Source organism: Engraulis encrasicolus, chromosome 1 (genome assembly GCF_034702125.1).
Source record: "Engraulis encrasicolus isolate BLACKSEA-1 chromosome 1, IST_EnEncr_1.0, whole genome shotgun sequence".
NCBI lineage: Eukaryota > Metazoa > Chordata > Actinopteri > Clupeiformes > Engraulidae > Engraulis > Engraulis encrasicolus.
This window is the reverse complement of record NC_085857.1, coordinates 10,143,465-10,168,873: the sequence shown is the minus strand read 5'-3', so window position 1 is coordinate 10,168,873 and position 25,409 is coordinate 10,143,465. Positions and strand designations below refer to the sequence as shown.

The following is a 25,409-nucleotide window of genomic DNA, read 5'->3' as shown; positions in this document are numbered from 1 at the left end:
ATACGGGACTTCATCGTAGTGGGGGGTTTTGGATTTCTTTAGATGTAATTTCCTGCATTTAACGTCCCATGTCCCATACCATTTCAGCTCAATATGGAACCGTACTTTCATCGATTCCGTATTTCAAGGGACGGTTGGCAGCCCTACTTCTGATGTTCACTTGAACATTTAGCAATGTTAACGCAGAACGCTAGCAATGTTAAACGCTTGGCATTTGCAATATGGGAGGTGGTGGAAGGGGGTTCTGAAAAATATTCTTAGACCCATAAAGGGAGTCCTTTATGAAAAAAAGTTTGGGAAGCCCTGGCCTACCCAGTGGCGGCAGCGTTTACCCAGCCACCAAGCTAACCCTGTGTTTGGGGTAATTTAGCCTCGTGGCACACTGCCACTGCTGAGTCAGCTATTCTCTGCTCTGCTCTACTGTACTCGGCTCTGTCTGTTGCCTCTGTGTGGAGCTTTATCCACTAGACTGTTGTATACGTAATATGAAATATTTTTATATTTTCTAGGGGGGCTGCGGCAGGTTGGCAGGAAAAGTATCGAAAAAGCAACATAGATATTTTAATGAATTAAAAAGATGAAAAAAGCTAAACAATATTCACTAGTTAAGAACTGCATTATAATAACGTATTGCATCTTTGAACATAACTGCTATTATCGTTATTATTTTATATATCTTACTGTAGTAGGACACAGACTAATAGGCCTCGACTATGGTTATGTAAGGGGATACACAGAAAAATAGTCTGGCACGATACATGTAAGGGGGCCTTGGCTGGAATCTACCGGAATGGGGGGGCCTTGGCATGGTCAAGTTTGGGAACGCCTGTCCTAGCCAACTCTTTATTTAACAAAGGTTCATGTTTTTTTTTTCTCAGTGGGATTAAGAATAATGATAGCGTTGTTGCCACTCATCACATATGCCTTGGCTAAACAGCCTCTCTCTGAAACCCATATGAAAAAGATATAAAAGTAACATGGCTACACAAATCTTAATCCATATGGAAAAGACATGGTATATAAAAATAACATGGTTACTGACATGTTATTTGTGGATAATGCGAATGGACCAGTTTTATCATTTGATATTGTCATATGAGGAAAAGGAAGAAAGGAGTCACACACTGGAGCTGAATGCAGAATCAAAAACTGTATTAAACAAAGCCGAAAAAAGTAAATAAAACCGACAGACAGGGGACAAACGTTTCGGGTCTAGCCCATCATCAGTGTTCCAGTGTTTGTTTACTTTTTTCGGCTTTGTTTAATACAGTTTTTGATTTTGCATTCAGCTCCAGTGTGCGACTCCTTTCTTCCTTTTCATTATACTGCTCTTGGAATTACGCACCGAGCGATACGCTCAGGATAAGACATTAGCGCGGATGCCACCCCACCATTACTATATTGTCATATGAGGAAATACAGTAGTGTACACTTCCCATGTGAAATATATGCTGCAGTACATGACATGGCATGCGTATGGCTATTCAAGTCTCAGCCTCATGTGTGGAAAAAGAGAAATGGCCGCTTCTATAGTGTGTGGTATTATTGTATTATGGTATGTAGACAGTATGTGGCATGCCCAGTGATACAGTACGGTGGGCATGCCTTATGAAGAAGCATACATACACATCAGGGTGCTTCAAGCAGCCCTTGAAAATTAAAACGCAAAATCCTGCACAATCTTTGAATAATCTTCTCTTGCAGCATTGTTCCTTTGAACTTAACTTAGACTTCCATGCACATTTCTAGAAAAAATGATCTGAAAGTGTTGAAATGTTGAATAGCAGTGATTGGGCTTCAGATTTAGTAGGGGAAGACATTTTGAAGAATGCACCTGTAGCTTTTCCACTTCGCTAGGACATCAAGCACCCAAAACATGGCTAAATGTATGGGTTTATTGGTGTTCGGACATGGATAAAGGCTTAGCGTGTGGGGGCTAAAACCTAGCTAAAGGAAGGCTGCAAAAAAGGCATGGGTTTGAAATTTGGGAATGTGGCAACTTCAGCATTTTTCTAAATGATTCTTCATATTAGCTGCTTTTATGTCCTGGGCGTTGGGAGGCTTATGATGAGGTCAATGGGCCAAGGTTAATTCAAGCTGAAAATCACTGATTTAGACCATAGTCCATGTTTAAATCATCTTGTGAGTTTTCTATACAGTAGATCTTTTTTTCGTATGGGAACTGTGGAGTTGCTCTTGTGTTCTCTCTGTCTCTCTAGTCTAGCCTAGAACTTGTACTATGAAACATTTTGTATGTAATCTTAAGTTTTCTTTAGCATTGGAACTGTGGAGCTGCTTTGATGTCCTCTGCATTAGATTTATTATTTATTCATACCATGCATAGTCTATGTTTAAATCATCTTGTGAAATGTATATAGGCTTCAGTAGATATTTTTTTCGTATGGGAATTGCGGAGTTGCTCCTGTGTTCTCTCTGTTCATTAGTCTCATTGTAATGTAATGAGGTTAGCTGCGTTGGCACAGCCACAGGTGACAGGCAGTGGTTGGTTGGCTGGCTGTTGTCATGTTAATCACCTTGGCGACAGTGGAACAAGGGTGCGCTAGGCGAGGGGATAAAGGGCCATTGTGAGCCCACAACAAAGATGGAGGGAGGGGCGGAGACATATACCTGAGAAACAGCTTTGACAGACAGCTCAGTGTTTACGCCCCACCTTTTGAATTTGAGGAAGACCTGAGTCAGGACGACATGTCAGTTTCAGTCATAGGTGCGCTCAACAAACTAAGGAAAGTTGTTGTTTGTGTTTTCGGGATGCGTCTAACAATCGGAGTCTCAACGATCTATCACGATCTTGCACACTCTTGCTTTTTTTCTCTTTACTAAAATAATGCATCTTGTCCCTGTGACTATATACATTTTGGCCTTGAGTCGTCCTCAGTGTGCCCCCGAAATGTCATCATCCTGCCTAATGACATAATATAAAAACAAATCTACCAATATAATAGCATCCAATGGAGTGTGCAAACATTTCTACAATAGTAGTGTTGACCTTTTTTCTTCAGCGCCTGGGATGCACAAAGACCCTTCGCAAATGAGACAGCTCAGTGTTGCCACAGAAACCGGAACCCTGTCCCCCAGCCCACCATGCCCCGCCCAGGCCCCCCCAAAGGAGTTGATTCATCAGTTTCTCTGGGGCGTGTTGTTTTAGGCGGCCTGGAAAGATGGAGGAAAAGATAGACAGGCAGGGACAAAGTCATCTTAAAGGGACACTGCAGGGTACTGCAACTATGCTGCTCATTGAAACTGTGTCGCCTATTGCAAATGTTATCTTTTCCTGAAAGTTGGCTGAGTAATAAACTAACATTTTTTATTATGGCCCAAGTACAGTCATTTTTGCAGCTACAAATGGCTATTTCTGGAAATTCAAAATGGCGGACCATGGAGAAGATCCCCCTTTTCATGTATGAAAAGTGCAATTTTTCCAGTCATAATGAATACTTAGAATTTGATGGTGGTGGTAAATATTCATGAAAAAGGCAACATTAGTGAATGGGTAGCATGAATTCTGGAAATGAACAACTAAAAATCTCACACAGTCTCCCTTTAAAGGCCCCTCCACTGGAATGAGGACCCAATTCTGGGGCCCCTCTCACCCTGACCACTTTCCCCCCAGGTTTCACTGAGTGTGTTTACATGCAGTTCAGTATCCCGAATATGAGGCTTATCCCGGTTATGATCATATTCGGGATAAGGTGTTTATATGCGCACAGAGCGTTATATCCCAGTCTACATTCTTGGCCGTTATAGAATTCTCTTCAAATGCGTGTAGCCTGGATACCAGCAACAGCGTTCCATGGGAAGCCCCTGTATTCGGGATAAGGTGTATACATGCGTCAGTATCCCGTCTTCTGTCGGAAGACTCCACCTAGCATATCCCGATTTCTCAGTATCCCGAATAAGGGCTTATTCAGGATACTGAAGTGTTTATATGCGCAAACGCAAATTCGGGATACTTAATATCCCGATCATATTCGGGATACTGAACTGCATGTATACGCACTCACTGACTATTACAGCGTTCCACTGGTGGAGTGACCTGCATTGTGGGGCTATTCATCCTCTTCAAACTAACATTGTCCTTCTGTGAGGCATATGTCAACTTGATGCATAGAGTCAACTCCTTACCTGTAATAATAAATGCACACTTTGCATTGTTTTGTTTTTTTGTTCTGGTAAAGCTCACTTTCTTACCATGAAATGGAAAAAGGTCACTCTGCGTCACTCTTAAGCTGTAGTCATATATATATATATATTTTTAATCTTGTGAGAAACGTTGGTCCCTGGCGACAAGACTGGGCTAGTCAGATGCTCATCATCTGGTGCTGCAGTACGTGAAAGTTATTGTCTGTGTGTTGTGTGCGCCGTGGGAGGGGTGTGTAGGTGTCATTCGTATAATACCTGTGTTTATGTGATATATCAAGTGTGTGTGTCAGGTATAGCTGTGCATGCGAGACTACAGTTGGATACTTGAGATGATTTGTGTCTTGCATGTCTAGGCTATGTGAATGTTTTTTTTTTCCAATGTATAATGTGTCTCTGTGCCAGGAGAGGAGTGTGTGCGTGTCGTTTGCATTACATCTGTGCCTATGGGATATCCCATGTCTGTATCTGTCTATGGCATGTCTGTGCGTGTGAAGCTACGGTTGTGTTTTTGAGATGATTTATGTCTAGGCTATGTACAGGTGTAGGTGTTTCTGTGTTTGCTCTCTAATAGCTGACTGCACATAAGGTGTCTGGTTCGCTCGTCTCTGTGTAATGTCTGTCTGTGTTTATGAGGTATCACATGTATGAGTGTGCCAGTGGTACGTGTGATATGTCTGTGTCTGTGCGCCACGAGAGGTGTGTGTAGATGTCGCCTGTATAATATCTCTGTTTATGGGATAGTGTGTGTGTGTGTTTGTGTGTGTGTGTGTGTGTGTTTGTGTGTATATGTGTGTGTGTGTGTGTGTCTTGTCCTTTGGTCTGGTCTGTGTCTATAAGATCATGATAAATTGCAATGCATTGTTAAAACAGCCAGTAGAATAATTGGATGCCATCAAACATCAGCATCTCAGCTTTTTCAAGACATCACACTACACAAGGTTGAAAGTATCCTGGGAGACACTACCCACCCTTTACACAGCAAATTTCAGTTTAGCCAACGCAGTAACGGGAGACTGCTGCAGAGGAAAATAAGAACAGCCAGGTTCAGCAAGTCATTTGTTCCCTCTGCAATTAGAATTTTTTAATGCGTGCGTGCGTGCGTGCGTGCGTGTGCGTGTGTGTTTGTGTGTGTGTGTGTGTGTGTGTGTGTGTGTGTGTGTGTGTGTGTGTGTGTGTGTGTGTGTGTGTGTGTGTGTGTGTGTGTGTGTGTGTGTGTGTGCACGCGCGTGCCTGTGGCATGTCTGTGCGTGCGAGGCTACAGTTGTCCATTTGAGACTATTTGTGTCACCCCAGCGCAGGATGTGAAATCAGGTTCGACCGGTTTCTGGTGACGTGAACCAGGACGACCGTTGCCACATACTTACCGGTGATGGCGTGCGTGTGTGCGCACGCGGGTGTGGGTGTGTGTGTGTGTGACTGTGTGCGGGCCTGTGGGCATGTGTGTGTGTGTGTGCATGTTTTTGTCTACATTACATTTGTGTATCTCAAGAGGATTTAAGGTCAAAGGTCAAAGTCACTGCCATGGCCTGTGGCCTGTGGCCTCCTGGCTTTAGTAAGATCTACTGAATTAGAGAGGTCAAGGAGGTCAATACTGAGTTCAGAAAGTACAACCCCTGCTTTCTGATGTACTGTAGATTGATTAGGAAGAACCCTGTTGTTCCATAGAGCCTTTCAGTGACGCCCCCCTATGGTATGTGGATGTCATTTGCGACTCGAATTTTAACCACAGAATATGTTGAGTTTTACTCATCATTCTACCTTAATATCTAGCTTAGTTCTACCTTATTGTCCTGCCATGTTACACAGAGATGGAATACATGTCAGCAGGTTAGACGGAGAGTGCACACAGCAGTGTAAATGTCATATTCTATGTTAAGTAACTAGGGCTGGGAATGGCCAACAACCACACAATGCAATATGTATCACAGTACAGGGGCCACATTAGATACAATATGTATTTACGTATTTCAACTTTTCTTGTGCTAGAGAAGTAAGGTAGTGGTGCGCACATCCAAGATACAGGTGCAGGACAAAAGGTGAGAGGCTATGAAAACAAAGGTGGAATGTCCGCACACTTGCTCACGTTTTTATTTTCATTTTATTTTACCAAGGGAACGTTTTCGAGCAGTGTGCTGAAGATATGCTACAGTAGATAGCAATTGATTGTCAGCATACAGTGCAGTCACAGTAATACCACCTTCATGTATATTATATTATATTATATTATATACAGGGCTCTAAATTAACACACGCCAACACGCCAAACACGGGTGAAAATTAATTTTGGCTAGTAGAAAAAAATACCTACCCGCCAATTTGGCTAGTTGCGCCCGAGTACACAGAATGGTAAACCGCTGCTCTGATGAACGTTATACGGCGAGATTTCCTACATTACCCATGGACACTAGCGTCACGAGGTAGCCTCCCACCGTGGGCTTTCCAGTGCATCGAGCGTCAACTCCATGGTGTTGCGCGTGCCAGGATTGAAAACATTTCAGACGACCGGCCTTCTGTCAGCTAAGCTGCGCTCACACTATTCTGACAGGCAGCTCTCCTCCTATGCTCTCGTCGCTTTCGCTACAACCTTTTTAACGTCACTACTGCTATTATTACTAGGCTATATGAACCTTGCTGTAACAGGCTGCATTTTTTAAGCAGCGAGACCCTGACCGTTTCAATAACAGGATTTACGCAGACAGGGCCGGTTCTGGCTTATTTGGTGCCCTAGGCGAGTTTGAGTTCTGGCGCCCCCCCCCCCCTGAAATAAAAAAAAACCTCTTTCTTATACCTTACAGAACACAAGAGTAATATCTGTAGTAAGCTTAACTAAATAGCATCAAGAACAATAACCGTTTTTCATCAAATGGATTTGTGGTTCTTTTTGACAGGCGACCAACACATCAGATTGAGTCGCATGAAAGTAGCTTTGTGTGGTGTGTTGGATGTGATGGTGGTGGGGCCCCCAACCCCAGATGAGAGGGAGGTTATCAATGTGTTTGAATTGTAACATGAAATTGAAATGCCAGGAGAGTGATACAGTACATTTGCATGTAAAATGCATGTGTAGACAATAAGCCTACCAAGGAGGTCTGCATTGATCTACACTACCTATAGCATCAAAAAGCATGGCAGCATAACAATTTTAATAAGCTACACATTTGTGCTGTCTCCCAAACCAATTTCATTTCTGGACTGGAAATAGTGGTGCATTTGTGAGTAGGAGAATGAGATGGGGGCTATCTATGTGTTTGAACTGGAGGGACAGGGTGAGAGAAAGGGAGAATAGCTGTCACGCTATTGAATTTCATAATATACAAAATATAGTAAATAGCCTCACTTGTCTGCTGTGCATGGTTCTGTTACATGATTAATGTAGGCTATGTCATTCTGGTCTGGAAATTAATGATTTTTTTAAGCTTACAACAAGCAGGTGATTCATGTGGATGGAAGGACATATGGCAGCTAAAATTGTTTTAAACATTGCACCAGTCTTACTTTACATTGCTTGTCAACCTAAGCAAGTAGGCCTATTATGATATCAGGTGGGTGTTAGTGAGTAGTGAGTAGGCTACTAACAGCTACTTTACTGGATTTCATTGCTTGGCATACTTGGCTAATGTTAGCATGCTAACTAGCGATTTCTCTGATCAAAAACAAAGCTCTTTTTCTCTCTAATTCCAAATAGTAACCTCATAACTATTAGGCTTTCCATAATCACAAACGGTTGCTGATTAAATCACATAGTTCCAAAACACCCTCTGAAACTCCTGCATCATGCAATGAGTGGTTTAATGAGAACATAACAATCTCCATCCAGCAGAGCAGCACTACTGTTTGCGCTTGCCCTCTCTGTCTCTCGAGTGAGTCTCCAAATTCAAAATAGATCGAACGCTGTCACTCGTCCCGCCCCCTTTCTCAGAACTGTCTGTTTATTGGTTCACAGACTTCCCAGAGACAGTTGGAAGCGATATTACTATTGGCTGAGGGGCGCTTTGCCGTGAGGAGCGCTTTCGCCACTCTTTGTTGATTGCGACTTCATAAAAAAAACTTCATATAGCAAAATTATGCATAGGAAAGCGCCATTTCGGCGCTCCTTCTTCTCATGGCGCTCTAGGCGACCGCCTAGCCGGCCTATGCTAAAAACCGGCCCTGTGCGGAGATTATGCATAGCGCTACTTCTGTTGTGTAGACGTTTTGTGCGAGTGATGAGAATGTGGCGGGGGTTAGAGCAAGGTTCTGTGTGTTGGTGAATGCTAGTAGTAATTGTAAATAGTGACGTTAAAAATGAGTGGTTGTGGAACGAAATAGCGACCAGGGCAGAGGAGGAGAGCCGACTGTCAGAGTAGTGTGACCGTAGCTGTCAGTTCAGTTGTCTTCTGAAATGTTCAGAGTCCTGGCGCAACTAAGTTGGAAAGCCCACACCATCGGAAAGAAAAACAAAGCAACCAACGACGAAGCTGTGGAAGTAACAAAGGAAGCGAAGATTCCCGAGATATTATTTACTTTTAATTAAACTAGGCTTCTTGTCATTTTGTTGCGCATGGTAGAGAAGAGCTCCTCCTCTCTCGCTGTGTGCTTGGTTACTGTAGGCCTATGTTAAAGGTCTGTTATGTGAGTGGCTTGTGTGATGTGATTCAGCTGCTTTCAGAGGAATTGAACAAAAACTAATCAAATTAATTAGGCCTAAGTAACGAAAGTAAAAAATAAAGCAGAAGTTAAAAAATAATGAAAAAATATATAGCCTATAATATGCTTATTATGTAGGCATATAGTAGCCTATGCAGGCCTATAGTGTATCTGTGTTGTAGAAACAGTTGGACTAAATGACCATTTAATTAGAAAAAAACTAGCCTAAAGCATAGTTTATTTTGGCGAGATAAAAAAAAATTGGCTCGTTGAACTTCTGTTTGGCTGGTAAGAAAAAATGTCCACTAGCCAAATTGGCTGGTGGTGGAAAAAGTTAATTTAGAGCCCTGATGTAGATGTGTGTGTGTGTGTGTGTGTGTGTGTGTGTGTGTGTGTGTGTGTGTTTGTGTGTGTGTGTGTGTGTGTGTGTTTGTGTGTGTGTGTGTACCCTCCTGCAATTCAATCGACTATTCCATTCAGTTATCACTGGTGAATGGTTGTTTTTGTTTCTAGTAACATCTGAGAGCTAAGTCCTCCTACTGTATTAACCCTTCGTGTCCCTCCCTCTCCGCAGACGAGGAGCGGAGCTGCCGGATGGCGTGACCGTGGAATCAGAGCGCCTGGTGTTCGGCCGACCACTGGTGGCCACGGACGAGGGTGTCTATGAATGCGAGGCCAGGAACCGCATGGGGTCGGACCGGGCAGAGCTGCAGGTGACAGTGAGAGGTAAGTTAACCCCGTAGCGCAGAGCCTATGTTATATAGGCCTAATTTAGGGCAGTCATGGGTAACGGTTGGGGCTACTACGTTAAACTTCGGCTTTTTTTCGCACACCTCAGCTGGCAGGTACGTCGGAGATGGCACCATGGGTCACTCAGCAATAGTTTAAAGAAACTCCTGCACACTGACCATTTCGCTGTTCTTTCTTTAATAAACGACGCTTCGGTACTAGCTAGTACCGAAACCACTAGCTAGTACCGAAACGTCGTTTATTAAAGAAAGAACAGCGAAATGGTCAGTGTGCAGGAGTTTCTTTGAACTAAACGATTGGGGCGTCAGACTTGTGACCCAAAGGTTGCTGGTTAGATTCCCGACCTGCCAATTTGGTGGGGGAGGTAATTAACCAGTGCTCCTCCATGACTGAGGTACCCTGAGCATGATACCATGATCCTGCCGCACTGCTCCCTAGGGGCGCCATTGAGGGCTGCCCCCTCGCACGGGTGAGGTATAAATGCCATTTCATTGTGCGCAGTGTGCAGTGTTCACTTGTGTGCTGTGGAGTGCTGTGTCACAAATACAATGGGAATTGGAGTTTCCCAATGGGCTTTCACTTTCACTTCACATATAACGCTACTGTCACCAAAATTGTAATGGCTATGTCTGAATCTGTTACTTAAGGCTCTCGGTACTGTCATAGCAATGTTGTCACGCTGTAGTTGAGTATTTTTAGCAAATAGTGAATAGGCCCGCCGGTGACCCCCATTTGCAGTAAGAGGCTACTGCTGTGTTTCAGACTTTGTAAAATGAACTGGGATGTAGGACGCATACTGCATTCTAGAATTCATTAAATGAAGTGATATGCGTGACTTATCCTACCTAAATTAAATGGTCATGTCAGGGTATTGGTTGCAGTGTTTGGAGCAATGGGGGGTTAGGTGCCTTGTTCAAGAGCACTTCAGCCATGAACTGCACGGACAGTAGGCCTATTCAGCAAAACCAACCCTGACCAATAATATAATGCAGCTAGCCAAGCAAGTATGAAAACTTCTTCAGTCTCAGCCAATGAGAAGTGAAATCCTATCATATTAGTATTTTCAAACTTTTTTCCAATCAAAAAAAATTGAGGCTCAAAGCGTAACGCAAAAATCTATGTGAAAAATATTACCACATACTTCTACAGAGAAATTCAGAGAAACCCAGATATGTGTCAGTGCATACTGCCCCCATGTGGTGTTTGGCTGTCATTGCGACTATCTTCACTGTACACCACAGAACACATTGAGTTCTACTGCACTGTCATTTTACTTTTACATTATATGTAAACTTTTACTTTTTCTTGATATGCTTCAAAAAATAGTGAGCCCATCACAGTTGACAAGCAAAAGACAAGGAAGAAAAAAAATCATTTTCAAAATGAACCAATGAAACATGACAGAGGGGTGCTTTTAAGAACAGATATGGACGTGCTCATAGACTGCTATTCTAAATGTGGTTGAGACCATGGCCGCAACTGAGGACACAGAGGTCATGTCCTCTGTATTTTTTGTCCAGTAATGTAAAATTTATCTATGATGAAAATCAATATATGATCAACAATGATCAGTTCAGTCTGTATATGCCACCCCCATTTATCCTCAAGGCAGTGATTAATGAAAACAAACTTAAGAGTTTGACTAACGTGTTTAAAGCGTTCTAAATGTACTGTATGTAGTCGGTATTTGAAAATATCCTGGTACGGCCTTGGTTGAGAGTTGAGACAAATTCCTAATTAGCCAAATAATCGAGACAGCAGTAAACTTAAAGGGACACTGTGCAGGAAATGGTCAAAAACGGTACTGCAACTATGCTGCTCATTGAAACTGGGCTGCCTATTGCCAAATTTGATCTTTACATGAAAGTTTACTAAGTAATAAACAAATATTTTCTAGTATGGTCCAAGTACAGTCATTTTTGCAGCTAAAAATGGCTATTTCTGGAAATTCAAAATGGCGGTCCATGGAGAAGATCCCCCTTTTCATGTATGAAAAGTGCCATTTTTCCAGTCATAATGAATACTTAGAATTTGATGCTGGTGGTAAGTATTCATGAAAAAGGTAACACTAGTGAATGGGCAGCATGAATTCTGGAAATAAACAACTACAAATCTCACACATTGTCCCTTTAAAAAAATCAGTGAGGACCACTCTATTGCATTGCAGACAGCTCAATAGAGGGGCTATATGTGCTAAATAGGGGGCACACACGTCCTTTAACAGTGTCATGACACTGTAACCTTTTACCTACGGTGCATACATGCATTTGTATATCATGAACTAGTGTGGTGTTTATGGGGGAGCCATAATTGTTAGATGACACACAACATTTATGGTGTTTTGTCTGGGCGTAGTCTGCACGTGGGGCGCGTGTAGAGCCAGATGATCAAAAACTGGCACATAGTTTTGAGGAGTAAAACGGTTGTAAAAGACTCATAAAGTCTCATAAAGTCTTGCTGGCATGTGAAGCTGTCTCCTCCGTAGTCTAGTAGATGGGGCCTGCAGGAGTCCAGAGTCTACAGTAGCTACAGAAGGCACCTCTCTAGACATTACATTACACTTAGCTGACACTTCTCTCTTTTTTTAAAGATATTTTTTTTTGTCTTTTTGACTTTGTTTACAATAGGACAGTGAACAGGAAACAAGTGTGGAGAGAGAGACAGGGAAGGGCAGGCAAAGGACCCGGGCCGGGAATCGAACCCGGGTCAGCTGCATGGTAGATGAGTGCCCTACCGTTTGGCAACGACAGGGCCAGCTGATGCTTCTTATCCAAAGCGACTTACAGTTATTTAGGTACAGGGTATTGGTTACAGGCCCTGGAGCAATGCGGGGTCAGGTGCCTTGCTCAAGGGCACTTCAGCCACGGAGGGAGGTGCTGGTGGTGAGGGCAAGATTTGAACCTGCAACCCTCTGATCTCAAGACCAGCGTTCTTCTAACTATTGAGCCATAGCTTCCCCAAGATATTGCTTTTACTTTCGACACTTAACTGCCGTTAACCCCTTTGCAGGTTACGGTATGTTATAACACAACAAAATTGTCTTAATCTCTTATTTTCTGCAAAGTCATAACAATGGTGGTATGATGTAGTTAAACTTTTTTAGCAAATAGTGAATGGGATCGCCACTGATCCTGTTCTGCATGAAAGGGCTACACAAATGAATACATCAAGCTCTCTCCAGGAAATGATTAACCACTTGCTTTTAGGATAACGTAACCTGGGGTGCATTTCTCGAAACCACAGTTGCTAACTACGTTGACTACTTGGTTGTTTGCAATGCAATTTCCCTTTGACTGGCTAACAGATACGCTTTCGAGAAACGCACCCCTGGCTTCTTGGGATACTGCTCAGGATACATAGTCATCCCGATACATCCACGCATCCGTCATCTTTCACTCCTATAATGAACTTCCCGGCTCTTAAACACCCAGATTTTCCTCATGAGCCTTCAGAATTAGGTGCAGAAAGGCGCACGGTTCTCTGTTGTCATGAACACACTAAAACAGAGACCGTTTCTTTATCAGATTCCTGGCTCTGAAGAGGACAGTAGTCGCAACGCGTCAGCCTGTTTCATTAAAAGTTTTTTAACTTAACCAGCAGTGTGCCTTTGGAATCTTTGGTAGACCTTGTCAACAGCCACAACTGTAGCGAAGTATGACCATCATTTTTAGCAACCTTATTTCCTTGAGCCAAAGTGCACCTGCTTATGAGAAAAAAAGTGAAGCAGCACTCCTCCATGATCAGCATTCCTTAGTGAACAGTTTTTTTAGCATGAGTACTGTAGAATGAACTGGACTACTTTATGTTCTCTCTATCTCCTTCCTCTGTTCTTCTCTCCATTGACTGACCTTACTGACCGAATACCACCCACTTATTGTGCTGCAACAGCAGGTTCACTTATCTTGTCGTATCTTATCTTAACTTACGTTATCTTATCTTAATTTCACTCTGAGTTGAGTTCAGTCCAAGATACAGTCTGTAGTGAGTTTATAACGCATTTGTTGCACTATATGTGCATACATGGATGTGCTTACTCATCGTGTGTGTGTGTGTGTGTGTGTGTGTGTGTGTGTGTGTGTGTGTCTGTCTGTCTGTCTGTCTGTCTGTCTGTCTGTCTGTCTGTCTGTCTGTCTGTGTCTGTCTGTCTGTCTGTCTGTCTGTCTGTCTGTCTGTCTGTGTGTGTGTGTGTGTGTGTGTGTGTGTGTGTGTGTGTGTGTGTGTGTGTGTGCGTGCGTGTGTGTGTGTGCACGTGTGGGGACAAAATGGCAGTATATGTGTGAAAATGATTGAGTGATTCAGTAGGGAAGGACATTGTCATTGTCATACTCTGTGTGTTCAGTCTAAACCTGTGTGTGTGTGTGTGTGTGTGTGTGTGTGTGTGTGTGTGTGTGTGTGTGTGTGTGTGTGTGTGTGTGTGTGTGTGTGTGTGTGTGTGTGTGTGTGTGTGTGTGTGTGTGTGTGTGTGTGTGTGTGTGTGTGTGTGTGTGTGTCTCAGAGCTGCAGAGGCATGAGGCTCAAGTGGACACCTTCCCCACCATCATCGTGGGCGGCGTTGCCGGGGGCCTGGTGGTTGTCATGGTGATCATCATCATCATAGTGACCACTCATCACCGACGCAAGAACAGGAAGCTGAAGAAGGAGCTCAGCGAGAGGACGTAAGAGGCCACCGTCTCATCACCATAGCAACATCAGACACCATATGCATCAAGCAACCTAGTCAGGCCACACCTTCCTAGTGATGCAACACCTTCGATGTTGCTTCTAGTCAGGCCAAGAGCAATGGAAATATAATTTCCTATCTCCTGAACTCCATCCACTTTGTCGGAAACCAGTCAACCAGTAGCAAACCTTGGGAGACGGGTCAACCGTGCTGTTTGGGAAACGTTGGTTGTTATGCTCTTGGTCAGACCAAGTCTCAAAGAGATTTGAAAGTCGATGACAGGCTATATGAAACCCTCTAAATCTCTCATCACCGTAGCAACATCAGACACCATATTCATCGTAAAACCCACTAAATATCTCAATCTGTTATCACTTTCTTTCTTTCTTTCTTTCTTTCTTTCTTTCTTTCTTTCTTTCTTTCTTTCTTTCTTTCTTTCTTTCTTTCTTTCTTTCTTTCTTTCTTTCTTTCCTCTTTCTTTCTGTCTTTCTCCCTATGGTATGTCCTCATGCAGGGAGGAGATCAACAGTCTCTCCAGGCAAACTTCTTTGAGACGGTTAAACTCCGCCAGCACTGACCTCAGAAGTCAGGTAAGCATGAAGCATATTTCATACACACTTGTGCGCACACGCACAACACTTGCACACACAAACACGCGTGCGCACGCACTCACTCACTCACACACACACACACACACACACACACACACACACACACACACACACACACACACACACACACACACACACACACACACACACACACACATACACACACACACACACACATTAGGATTATTATAATTCCATACCTTACAGAAGTATCATCTCACACATATCTCCCTCTATCCCTCATCTCATCTCTGCTCTCTCTCTGCCCCTGGCCCTCTAGATGGATGATGTGTTTATCCGGGTGGACAGCGTGACTAAGAACAGCATGATGTCTCTGGAGGTGAGTGATGGTGTGAGTGGTATAGTGACAGTAGTGATGCTTTAGAATAGTGTTTGTCAAGTGCAAAGAAATCCCGCACACTGTCCATTCCACCAACAAACTTTACAGTAATACAAGTTATTGTGCAGGATGTGCAGGATTTCTTGTGCAGGATTTCTTTGCACTTGACTGACAACTCCGCTGGGATAATATCCTACGCACCTGCCCAACTACAGAGGTGTGCAAAAGCGTCTTTGTTGAACTGATTCTTAAGGGCAGATTATAGTTCAGCAACAGCGCCTGTTGGTTACGGTCGCTAACCACGGTTGATGTTATAGATCTGCGCATTGAGGTCTCATGTCGTTAGCCACATTTGGCTACATAGCTACAAGGCTACAGTACAGTAGTCAGACTGCAGGCATTGTGCCGTGAGTGCTAAACTGATGTATTGTTTGTTTGTTACTTACTAGTTCAGTCATTGTAGCTTCATTTATTTACACACACTGGAAAGAAAGCGTTCGTATTCCACAGAATATTGACAGTTTGGCTCTCGTAAACTACCGGAGAACTGTGCCGCCACGAGAACAAGGAAGTAGCGAGACGACCAATCACAGCGCCTTTTCTCTGCGACCTTCCGCAACCGTCTGTCGCGTAGTCAGGATTTTTATTGAGGCGCGCGACGACGGTTGCAGAGCCTCTGCACGGGGGTCGAGGTCGCGCACAGACGGTTGCACAGGCTCTGCAACCATCAGCGCCAATAAGTATAAATTGGCCTTTAGAATAGTGTTTCCCATCGGAGGCTGCACAGTACCCCCTGGGGACGTTGGCTCCCATTTCCAGTGTTGCCAGATTGGGCTGTTTCCCGCCCAATTGGGCTGCTTAGGATGGCTGTGTGCGGGTAAAAATGGCATTTAGCTGAAAAACCCGCCCAATTTTTGCCATAGAAATCAATAGAATTGGGCGGGATTTTGTGCTTCTAGGCGGGTTTTGAGCATTTTTTGGGCTGGAAATCATCAGCCTCTTCTGGCAACTCTGCCCATTTCTTGATTAAATTTTGCCTTCCATCCTACGAGATTGGAGCTTGAGACTTTTTTTGCAGTACACATGCCAGCCTAAAAACAGCAACACTGACTCATTTCTCTGCCTTCTCTGCTTTGGCCACAGGAGTGTTCCACCCTGCAGCAGCCACCAGGGGGCGTGTGTGATGCGGACCTGGACAGCCTGGGCCGCCCGCCCATCTACACCTCCTACCAGTCCCCCCGTGACAGCAACTCCTGGCGGGCCCGGCAGGAGGAGGAGAGCAAGCGGCGCGTGGAGACCTACCTCAAGAGCAGCGACCACTCCCTGGTAGAGATTACATTACATTACATTGCATTGCATTACATTATACCAAACTAGGCCACTGCCCTAACCTGATAAACCAGACTAAACGGGAGATTACATGTATAATTTAGTCTGGCCCCGATGAATGACACATCGGAAGATTGTTGATGGAAACAACCCGTTGTCTGTGCCAACGCTTTGTCGTCACTCCCTCAAAACCCTGTCCGCTTTGCATCCAAAGATTCGAATTGAAACAAATCAAAACAAGTCTCCTGCGTTGTGATTGGCCAGCCAGTTTCAGGGCCTGGGGCATAGTCCAAGGCTAGACCCACTACCAGGGAATAATAATGCTGGCCGCTGGTGGGTGAGGCTAGTTTAGTAGGCTAGCACTATCTTACAAAGTCTAAATGCAGTATCTGCAAAAATATCAAACTGAGTGAAAGGCCTTTTTTCTTTTGCCAAATCTTACCATCATATTATATTTAACCACCAAATATAATATGTATATCTTTTTCTTGCATTTACTGCACTTTGGCTGGTTTTGTTGTACAATTTCTTTCACTTCTGATAGAATTGAAAGTGGAAGCATCTCAATATTACATGGAGACCTACGAAAGTCTACCACATTAAAGAACAAACATTGCAGTTTTGAATGGGGCGGGAGGGGAAAAAAGCAGAGGATGTGTTTAGAATTTTGAAGGGTAGAATCGTTCTGTCTTCTTTTTCTTCTTCTCTTTTCTCCTGTATCCATCTCTTGTCTTCCCTACTCTATCCACCGATCTTATTTAATCAATTGCATCTATGGAATCAATTGAATCTATCGAATCAATCAAGTCTGAAGATTTGTCTCTTCCTCCTTTCTTTTCTCTCTCCTCCTTTCCTTCACTCTTGCCCTCTCGCTGTCATCCTCTCTCCTTCACTCTCTCCCCTCCCTCTCCACTATCTTCTTTGCTGCCGTCCGACAACTTCTCTCTCTCTCTCCCTCCCTCCCTCTCTCTCTCTCCTTCTCTCCCTCTCCCTCCCTCCCTCCCTCTCCCTCTCCCCCTCTCTCTCTCCCTCTCTCTCCCTCCCTCCTCTCTCTCTTCTCTCTCTCTGTCCCTCTCCCTCCCTCTCTCCCTCTCCCTCCCTCTCCCTCTCCCTCTCTCTCTCCCTCCCCATCCTCTGTTCATCCTCAGGTCACTGGCCTGCGTTCCTCGCTGGTTCTTATCTGAACTTCACTTCAGTCATCCCTTCTGAAGACTCCTCCCGATGCGCCAAGCTCAAGCAGCTGCATCTCCTCACACCTTCTCACCTTCTCACCAATTCACCTCTTCTCACCGTCACCAAGCCACTGACTCAGGCCACCCCTACCTTCCCTTCCCCCTCCTCTCTTCTCTTGTCATCTCTTGCCTTCTCCACGCCTGTCTTCTCTTGTCTTCTCTTGCATTCTCCTCTCCTGTCTTCTCTTGTCTTCTCTTGCCTTCTCCTCTCCTGTCTTCTCCACTCCTACCTTATCTTGTCATCTCTTGTCTTCTCCTCTCCTGTCTTCTCCACTCCTACCTTCTCTTGTCTTCTCTTCTCACCAATTCACCTCTCCTCACCGTCACCAAGCCCCTCCGGCCACTCCTCCTCTCTTCTCTTGTCATCTCTTGCTTTCTCCTCTCCTGTCTTCTCTTGTCATCTTCCTCTGCTTCTCATTGTCCATTTTCAGCAGTTTCTATGCTTTTGCAAACTCCATGTGTCTTCCCCCTTTCTGTTAGAAATAATGCAGATGGCAGCTTTTGTGTGTGTATGGTATACTGTATGTAATTTGTTTAATGTGTAATGTAAATGTTACTTACCTCTTACTTGGAGTGGAGTATTCCCTCTCAATCCTTTCAAGGCTTTAACATGATTGGCTGATGCATTCTTGTCTTTGGTATTTTGTCACTGACGGTTTGTTTCTTTCTTGTGTCTGTATGCCTCTTGTTTGTCGTTACTGCTGTCTGTGTCTGTCTCTGTGTGTGTTTTTTTTCTGTCTGTCTCTGTGCCTCTGCCCATCTGTATGTCTTGTCTTTCATTACCACTCTCCATGTCTGCATGCGTTTGTCTGATTGTCTGTCTCTCTATTTGTGTCTGTCTTTCTCTCTGTCCGCCTGTCTGTCTCTCTATTTGTGTCTGTCTGTCTGTCTTTCTCTCTGTCTGCCTGTCTGTCTCTCTATTTGTGTCTGTCTGTCTGTCTCCATTTCTCTCTGTCTTTCTCTCTGTCTCCATTGTTCTCCATCCATCCATCCATGTCCATGTGTGGTGACGTCATCATCCTCATCCTCATCCTCATCCTCATCATCATCATCATCATCCTCATCCTCCTCCTCATCCTCCTCCTCATCCTCATCAGGACTCTGGGCTGCACTCGTCCCTGGTCCCCCCACTGAGCTCGGAGGCTCCGCTCCTGCTGGACACGTCGGCCACCCAGAGCCCCAGCAGTTCCCAGGGGACGGACGCAGCAGCGGAGGTGGTCAAGCCCCCTCCCCCCTGGGCTGCCCGGGACGGCGGCGGGGGGGTGGTGGACGCCGGTCAGCTAGCCCGCTGGGCGCGGAGGGGGGCGGCAGCAGCAGGAGGAGACAGGAAGGGGGAGGCAACAATGGCCACCGCAGCTGGGGAAGGGGAAGGGGAGGCGGAGCTGGACGAGGATGAGGACCAATCAAACTCTCGGATCTCGGAGGCGCTGTCCAACCACTTCCACTACAGCAATGGCTACCTGAGGCCCAAGTTCCACCCCAATGCCATCATACTGCACCCACGGGGGCAGATCATATAACCAGCTGTTACATGGGGGGGGGGGGGGGGGCTATTGACACAGCTCCAGTGGAATCCCTTCCTCCCCAATTTGTATGATATTAATATGTAAAAAAAAAAACCATTTTGACTCTTTGTGGGAGCACTACGTCAATGAACCTGACACAGGCGCAGTCCGGGGGCCTGCATACCAAATCCTGGGTTCTGTGTGTGGACGCAGTTCCCAATGGAACCCTCTCTTCCACTACTTTGTACAGTTAGTACTGTCAGTATGATACATTATGTAAAAAAAGACTCTCTGTGGGGCCCTCTGACTTAAACCTCTTAGTTCACTGCCTCAACTGCCCTATAAAATCACATACAGTACCTGCAAAACCTTCCAACACACACACGCATGCACGCACATGAGTACACACACACACACACACACACACACACACACACACACACACACACACACACACACACACACACACACACACACACACACACACACACACACACACACACACACACACACACTCCTTCCCTACAGAATCATTCAATCATTTTCACACATATACTGCCCTTTTGTCCACAAACATGCGCACACACACACACACACACACACACACACACACACACACACACACACACACACACACACACACACACACACACACACACACACACACACACACACACACACCATCCAAGTGTTACTCTTATTCTAATGCACCCAAAGCACCCATAGAACTCTCTGTAAGGACAAAGGCATAGATAAATAAAAACAGATCTGTCCTCCCACACCAACAGTGTGGTGGCTGGACAGTGAATGACCCCGTGGAACATGTCTCAAATCTGCAGCTCGGAAATGCAACTGTTTTTCTGTGCAGTGTTAAGCAGTCTGAAAACAATGCCGCAAACACACGTTACATCAACTAGGCTTTCTGCACTGTTTTGAGTGGTGCTGTGCTCCAGCTGAAATTGATGGCGTAAAGACACTTGCGCTGCCCACAGACTATTGGGTGTTAAAGGCAGACCTCCAGCACACACCACTTGAGACACCACAAACACACATTATTCCCCCTGTTTACGCATGGCCTCTCAGCCAGTGAGGCCCACCCACCACAACACTGCCTTACTGTAGCGGCTCCTGGGACCTCTCCTCGTCTCCTCATCTATGACTCTCTTTACAAGTGATTATATATAAGACTCTTTTACACATGTTTGGTTATTTTATTCCTGTTTTGAAGGCACCATATTGGATTTTTCAAATCCATGAGGAAATATGCTGCATGCAACCCGTCATCAGAAAAAAAACGTGTTTAATCACAGACATTTTGAGTTTTGGCCGATGGGTATCAATTTATTTTAATATCAGGATCGTAGAGGAAAGATAATTTGCAAATCCCAAGATGGCTGTGCAATACTGGTAGGACTAGTGAAGATGTTGCCTTTCTTTTCTTCAGACTCCTCACAATGACATGAAAATGTTGTATGGTGCCTTTAAATGTATATTTTGAAAGACCAAAGGTACGGCTTGTGCTTTATATTGTGGCTCAAGGAGAGCTAACCACTTGGTCACTCGGGCGAAATGGATCCAGCAGAGATAACAGAGGAAGAAGACTGTACTATCGCTGGTTCAAGTGTCCTGCATGGCTCTAAATTAACACCAGCCAACTAGCCAAGTGCTGGTGAAATTTCAGTTTGGCTGGTAGAAAAGACCATCTTACTAGCCACTCTGTCCCATTTATCACTCAGTATGTCTTTGGCTATTAAGATTAACATCTACTGGCCATTTTGGCTGGTGATGAAAAATGTTCATTTAGAGCCCTGGGCGCTTCTGAATCTAGAATGTATGCTGGATCCAGCTTAGAACCAAAGCAGGCATGGCTCTGGAAAGTTTCTGGTTCTTCGTCTTGCATATGCTGACCTCAGACAGCACGGTGGATACTAGCATTATGCTACACACATGCATTATTGATGACTGTAGTAAGTTCTACTAATATGTACCAGCACAGTCGTACTATGTTCTACTAATACCAGCACTGTTGGGCTGGGACCAAGAACAGGCTGGCTGGGGCATTTTTTGCGGTAACCTCTCTAAATTGTGTGCCAGTCCGTAAAAAATACCAAAAACCTTACAGCACCGGCCCTTGAGGACAGTAGGCCCACCAGGAAATGCCTTGTCTGCCAGATCACCAGTCCCGGCCCAAGGGCCGAGTATAGCCTACTGTTGATCACCGGTACCAGTGTCGCCAGATGGAAAATGCTGAATTATCGTACCAAAACCTCAAAATTATAGTTTTTGGGGACTTTTTGGGAGGAAATTATCATTCAAGACCCAAATTGTTGTTTCAAGGCATCTAAATGAACTGAATGACAACTCTGAAATTATCGTGCATCATGTTTTTTTGATCGTACAGAGGACAAAATGGACAAAATTATGGTACAAATACTTCAATTATCGTACATCTGGCAACACTGGTCGGTACAGGGCAGTAGCATTGCACTGCTCCTGGTGGTGGTCTTTGGAAACCCCAAGCTGCAAGTGTGGACAAAGGACAGTGCTTAGGACAAGACTCTTTTCTTATCCCTGAGAATGATAATGGCAGACATGGGTCTGCTACACGCTATAATCTGTTTATGAATCCCTGTTCTATCATTTGCCTCGGATTAGCTCAAATCTGTCTTCCATATCACCCGACATTCAGGCATTCACAATTTATAACTGATCATAATTGTTAGGTTTAGTTTAGCTTGTTTAAACTAAATTTACTGTAACTAATCACATGTGTTACATGCATTCCCAAACTAAATACTGAACATGAACTTCTCTGGGTGATGTGTCTGTTATCTAGCATCTATCTAGAGGTGCATCTTGCAAGGCATCAGGCATCAGGCAAGAAAGGCATCCGCTTGGGGCCCCCAAGCCCCTAGATAGTGAATAACAGGCCATACAGTAGTGGTGATTTTGGCTCAAATGTTAATTCTTTTGCATTTTCGCTTGGGGCCCCAGCTGACTCTTGAATCGCCTCTGCATCTATCTATCTACCTACAGTCACATCTCAAAGAATTAGAATACCATGGAGAAATTACTATGATAAATGTCTATTTGAAACACAAAAGCAGACACTAATACAGATAAGGTATTACTTGTCAGAAGACTGGCATTTCTGTTGTGAAGATTTTAAACCCTGAATTTTGCGTTCCAGCTTATTTGTATTATAATTGCACCAAAGGTTTGTTTGTACAAAATCGTTCTGATATGAACTTCACTTTTAGCTCAGTAATTCAGTTTATGCACTTTCTCCCCACAATATTCTTACTCATTGAGATGTGTTTGCAGGACTTGTGATGGCCTTATTTACAGTAATGAGACAATTTGGTTTAAAGTTAATTGCGCTCAGTGTTCTAATCACATTGTGTATGTATTTTTTGTAACTATTATACAGTGCTTTTCATCTTCATATTAGATGCAAATAAAACCTGTTTTTTTGTATTTCCTGTGTGTTACTTCAATGCTAACTTCATCTCTGTAATAATCATAAACATACATTAGGTCACAGGCAGTGTTGCCAGATGTGTCTGACCAAATCCCGCCCAAAAGGTTCTCAAAAACCGCCAAAATGCGCTACATTCCGCCCAAATTCACCAAATTACATTGACTTCTATGGGCCCAAAACGGCTGGAAAAAACGCCAAATGGCCAATTTTTCCCGTTTTTACTCGCCAACGCTCATCCCAAGTAGCCCAATAATCTGGCAACACTGGTCACAGGGATGCATGACAGCTAGTCAGCAGGGTTGTCAACACTAGGAGTAGTGGAGTAAATTCATGATTTAAGTAGTACAACACTAGTACATGATATTGCATAGTTGATAGCGCGGTATTATAATATCTACCTACACGCTTTTGGGTTGGGGCCGTCTGATTTTTTCTGGGCCCACCTGTTTTATTATTTCTGCCTACGCCCCTGGTTGTCAATACTAGGAGTAGTTGAGTAAAGTCATGATTAAAGTAGTACAGCACTAGTACATGATATTGCATAGTTGATAGACATGATTCCACTGTATGAAACGAGGCAGACATGGATAAGTAAAGACTAATCCAAGCAGGGTGCGATTTGTAGGGGGGATGGGGGAATTGTCCTTTTTCTACATGATTTTATCACAGTTCAATGGAATTCCATTGATATTGCTTAAAATCTGAAACATATCCCCCCTTCTGGTTTTCCGACAAATCGCATTCTAAATCCAAGTATCCGATGTCATCCAACCAGCTCAGAATCAGCGTCAGAAAGGTTAACTGGTCGACCACGTCACGTGTGTTGGAAGGAAACGGTGTCTGTTTTTTTTTTTCTTTTCAACTTTTCTCTTACTCTTGCTTTTGACACCTCTGCTAGTGAGTGATGGTCACGAAGACAACAAAGGTAACAAAAGACATGGGTGGTCAAAAACATAATTCTTTATTCGACTGCCCTTTTCTCTGGCACTCGACTGCAATATTGCACAACAGCAGAACAATGTCTGTATTTTTCCCATCCAGACAGAAGTCATTCCACTTAAACACAACTCATTGTTTGTCACACCACAATAAACTCACAGTTGTAGTCAGACGTGAAGAGACACACATGGAAAAGTACACATACATAGTGCACACATAGTACACATCCACTAAAACACACGCACACAACAAAATGATTTTTCAAAAGGTTGTGTGTGGCCAATCAGAATTGAGCGGAGGTGATCAGCTGATGTAACCGTGGCGAGAGAATGCAGGTAGCTCTTGACTACCACAGTCTGGCCAGGGGCCTATACTACAAAGCTGAATCAGGAGTAAAGCAGGATACCGTAAGTTAAGAGGTAAATCATCTAATACAGGGGTGTCAAACTCAGGCCCGGGGGCCAAATTTGGCCCGCGGAGCCATTTTATTCGGCCCGCGAGATCATTTCAAATGTGTATTACAGTTGGCCCATATACACCATTCAGTGACACAACTTGAACATTAAATGTGCTGTATCACAGGATGTGCTGACACATTTGAAGAGACAAATATGGTGGTAAAGAGTGTATGTGAAATTTAAGTATTGGGAGGCCTATGAAGTGCATGCATGCACAATTTTAGTCGATTTTAAAAATAATTGTTGCGTTCGGCCCGCGACTTCGTTCCAGATTTTGATTTTGGCCCTCAGTCAATTTGAGTTTGACACCCCTGATCTAATAGAAGAGCCAGGAGTCCTCATTTTCTTATGAGGACTCCAGGCTCTTCTATTAGATGACTTACCTCTTTGCTTAACCTGCTTTACTCCTGACCCAGCTTTGTAGTGTAGGCCCCAGGACTGACTGCTTGATTGACAAGCCCGAAAGAATTCATGAAAGGTACTGCAGAAATAAAGGAACACTCAGTGCTCGTGGATACAGTGAGGTGACATAGGAAAACTAGAACAAATATGAATGAAACAAGAATATAAATGATGTAGAAAAATAACAAAACTTGTGCATACCCCTTAACTTTTTGTTCACCCTTAAGAAACATAATTTTCAAATAAAAAACACTTCAAATAACTCATTGAAATGTTTTAAATGAATGTAACATGTACATTATGTAACAATAATGTAAGATCATGACAAGTGCATGTACATGTCTGACCTCTATTCGCCACTATTCAGTCACACGCTGAGATTGCCCATCAACATGGTTTCTTTGACACAGGAAGACAAAAACAAAAATAAATACTTGCTATTGCGCTTTATTGCGCCTTTGGATTGTATAGGTACACAGTATCTGCAATACTGCTGGTGTGTGACTTGACCTGTGAGCTCAACTGCCTGGATAACCCGGTAGATATCTAGCCTGGGAAATCCCATACTGCCTTTAGTTCTACACAATCGTTCCGATCTGAAAGACAGTATGGGGACTATGACTCATAACGGACAAGATCATGGTCCCTGTCTCTGTCCAATCAGAGAGCCGGACGGGTGTGTCATAATGGCCAAGTATTCCGACCTTTACAGTGAGTATCCTTGATCAAGATCAAGGATAGACCGATATATATCTATATTGGTCCGATATTTGCATTTTTTAAGTGTATCGGTATCGGCCGATACGCGTGTGGTTTTGTTTATTTATTATTTTATGTCATTCTGGGTTTTTTTTAAAACACCAAGACACTTTATTTTTTATTACTTGATTGTTAGACATTACTTGATTGTTGGAG

At 43.9% G+C, this 25,409-nt stretch overlaps 1 protein-coding gene across 1 annotated transcript in view; it reads left to right on the top strand.

Annotated features, from left to right (window-relative positions):
- Window positions 1-19,627, top strand: part of nectin4b (nectin cell adhesion molecule 4b) — a 46,686-nt gene extending 27,059 nt beyond the window's left edge. The window contains exons 6-11 of the mRNA XM_063196723.1: window positions 9,362-9,513; window positions 14,033-14,192; window positions 14,712-14,787; window positions 15,089-15,148; window positions 16,292-16,474; window positions 18,807-19,627. Of these exons, the coding sequence (XP_063052793.1) occupies window positions 9,362-9,513; window positions 14,033-14,192; window positions 14,712-14,787; window positions 15,089-15,148; window positions 16,292-16,474; window positions 18,807-19,229 (1,054 nt within the window). The 3' untranslated portion in view covers window positions 19,230-19,627. The remainder of the gene's footprint in view (window positions 1-9,361; window positions 9,514-14,032; window positions 14,193-14,711; window positions 14,788-15,088; window positions 15,149-16,291; window positions 16,475-18,806) is intronic.
- Window positions 19,628-25,409: the final 5,782 nt, after the last annotated feature.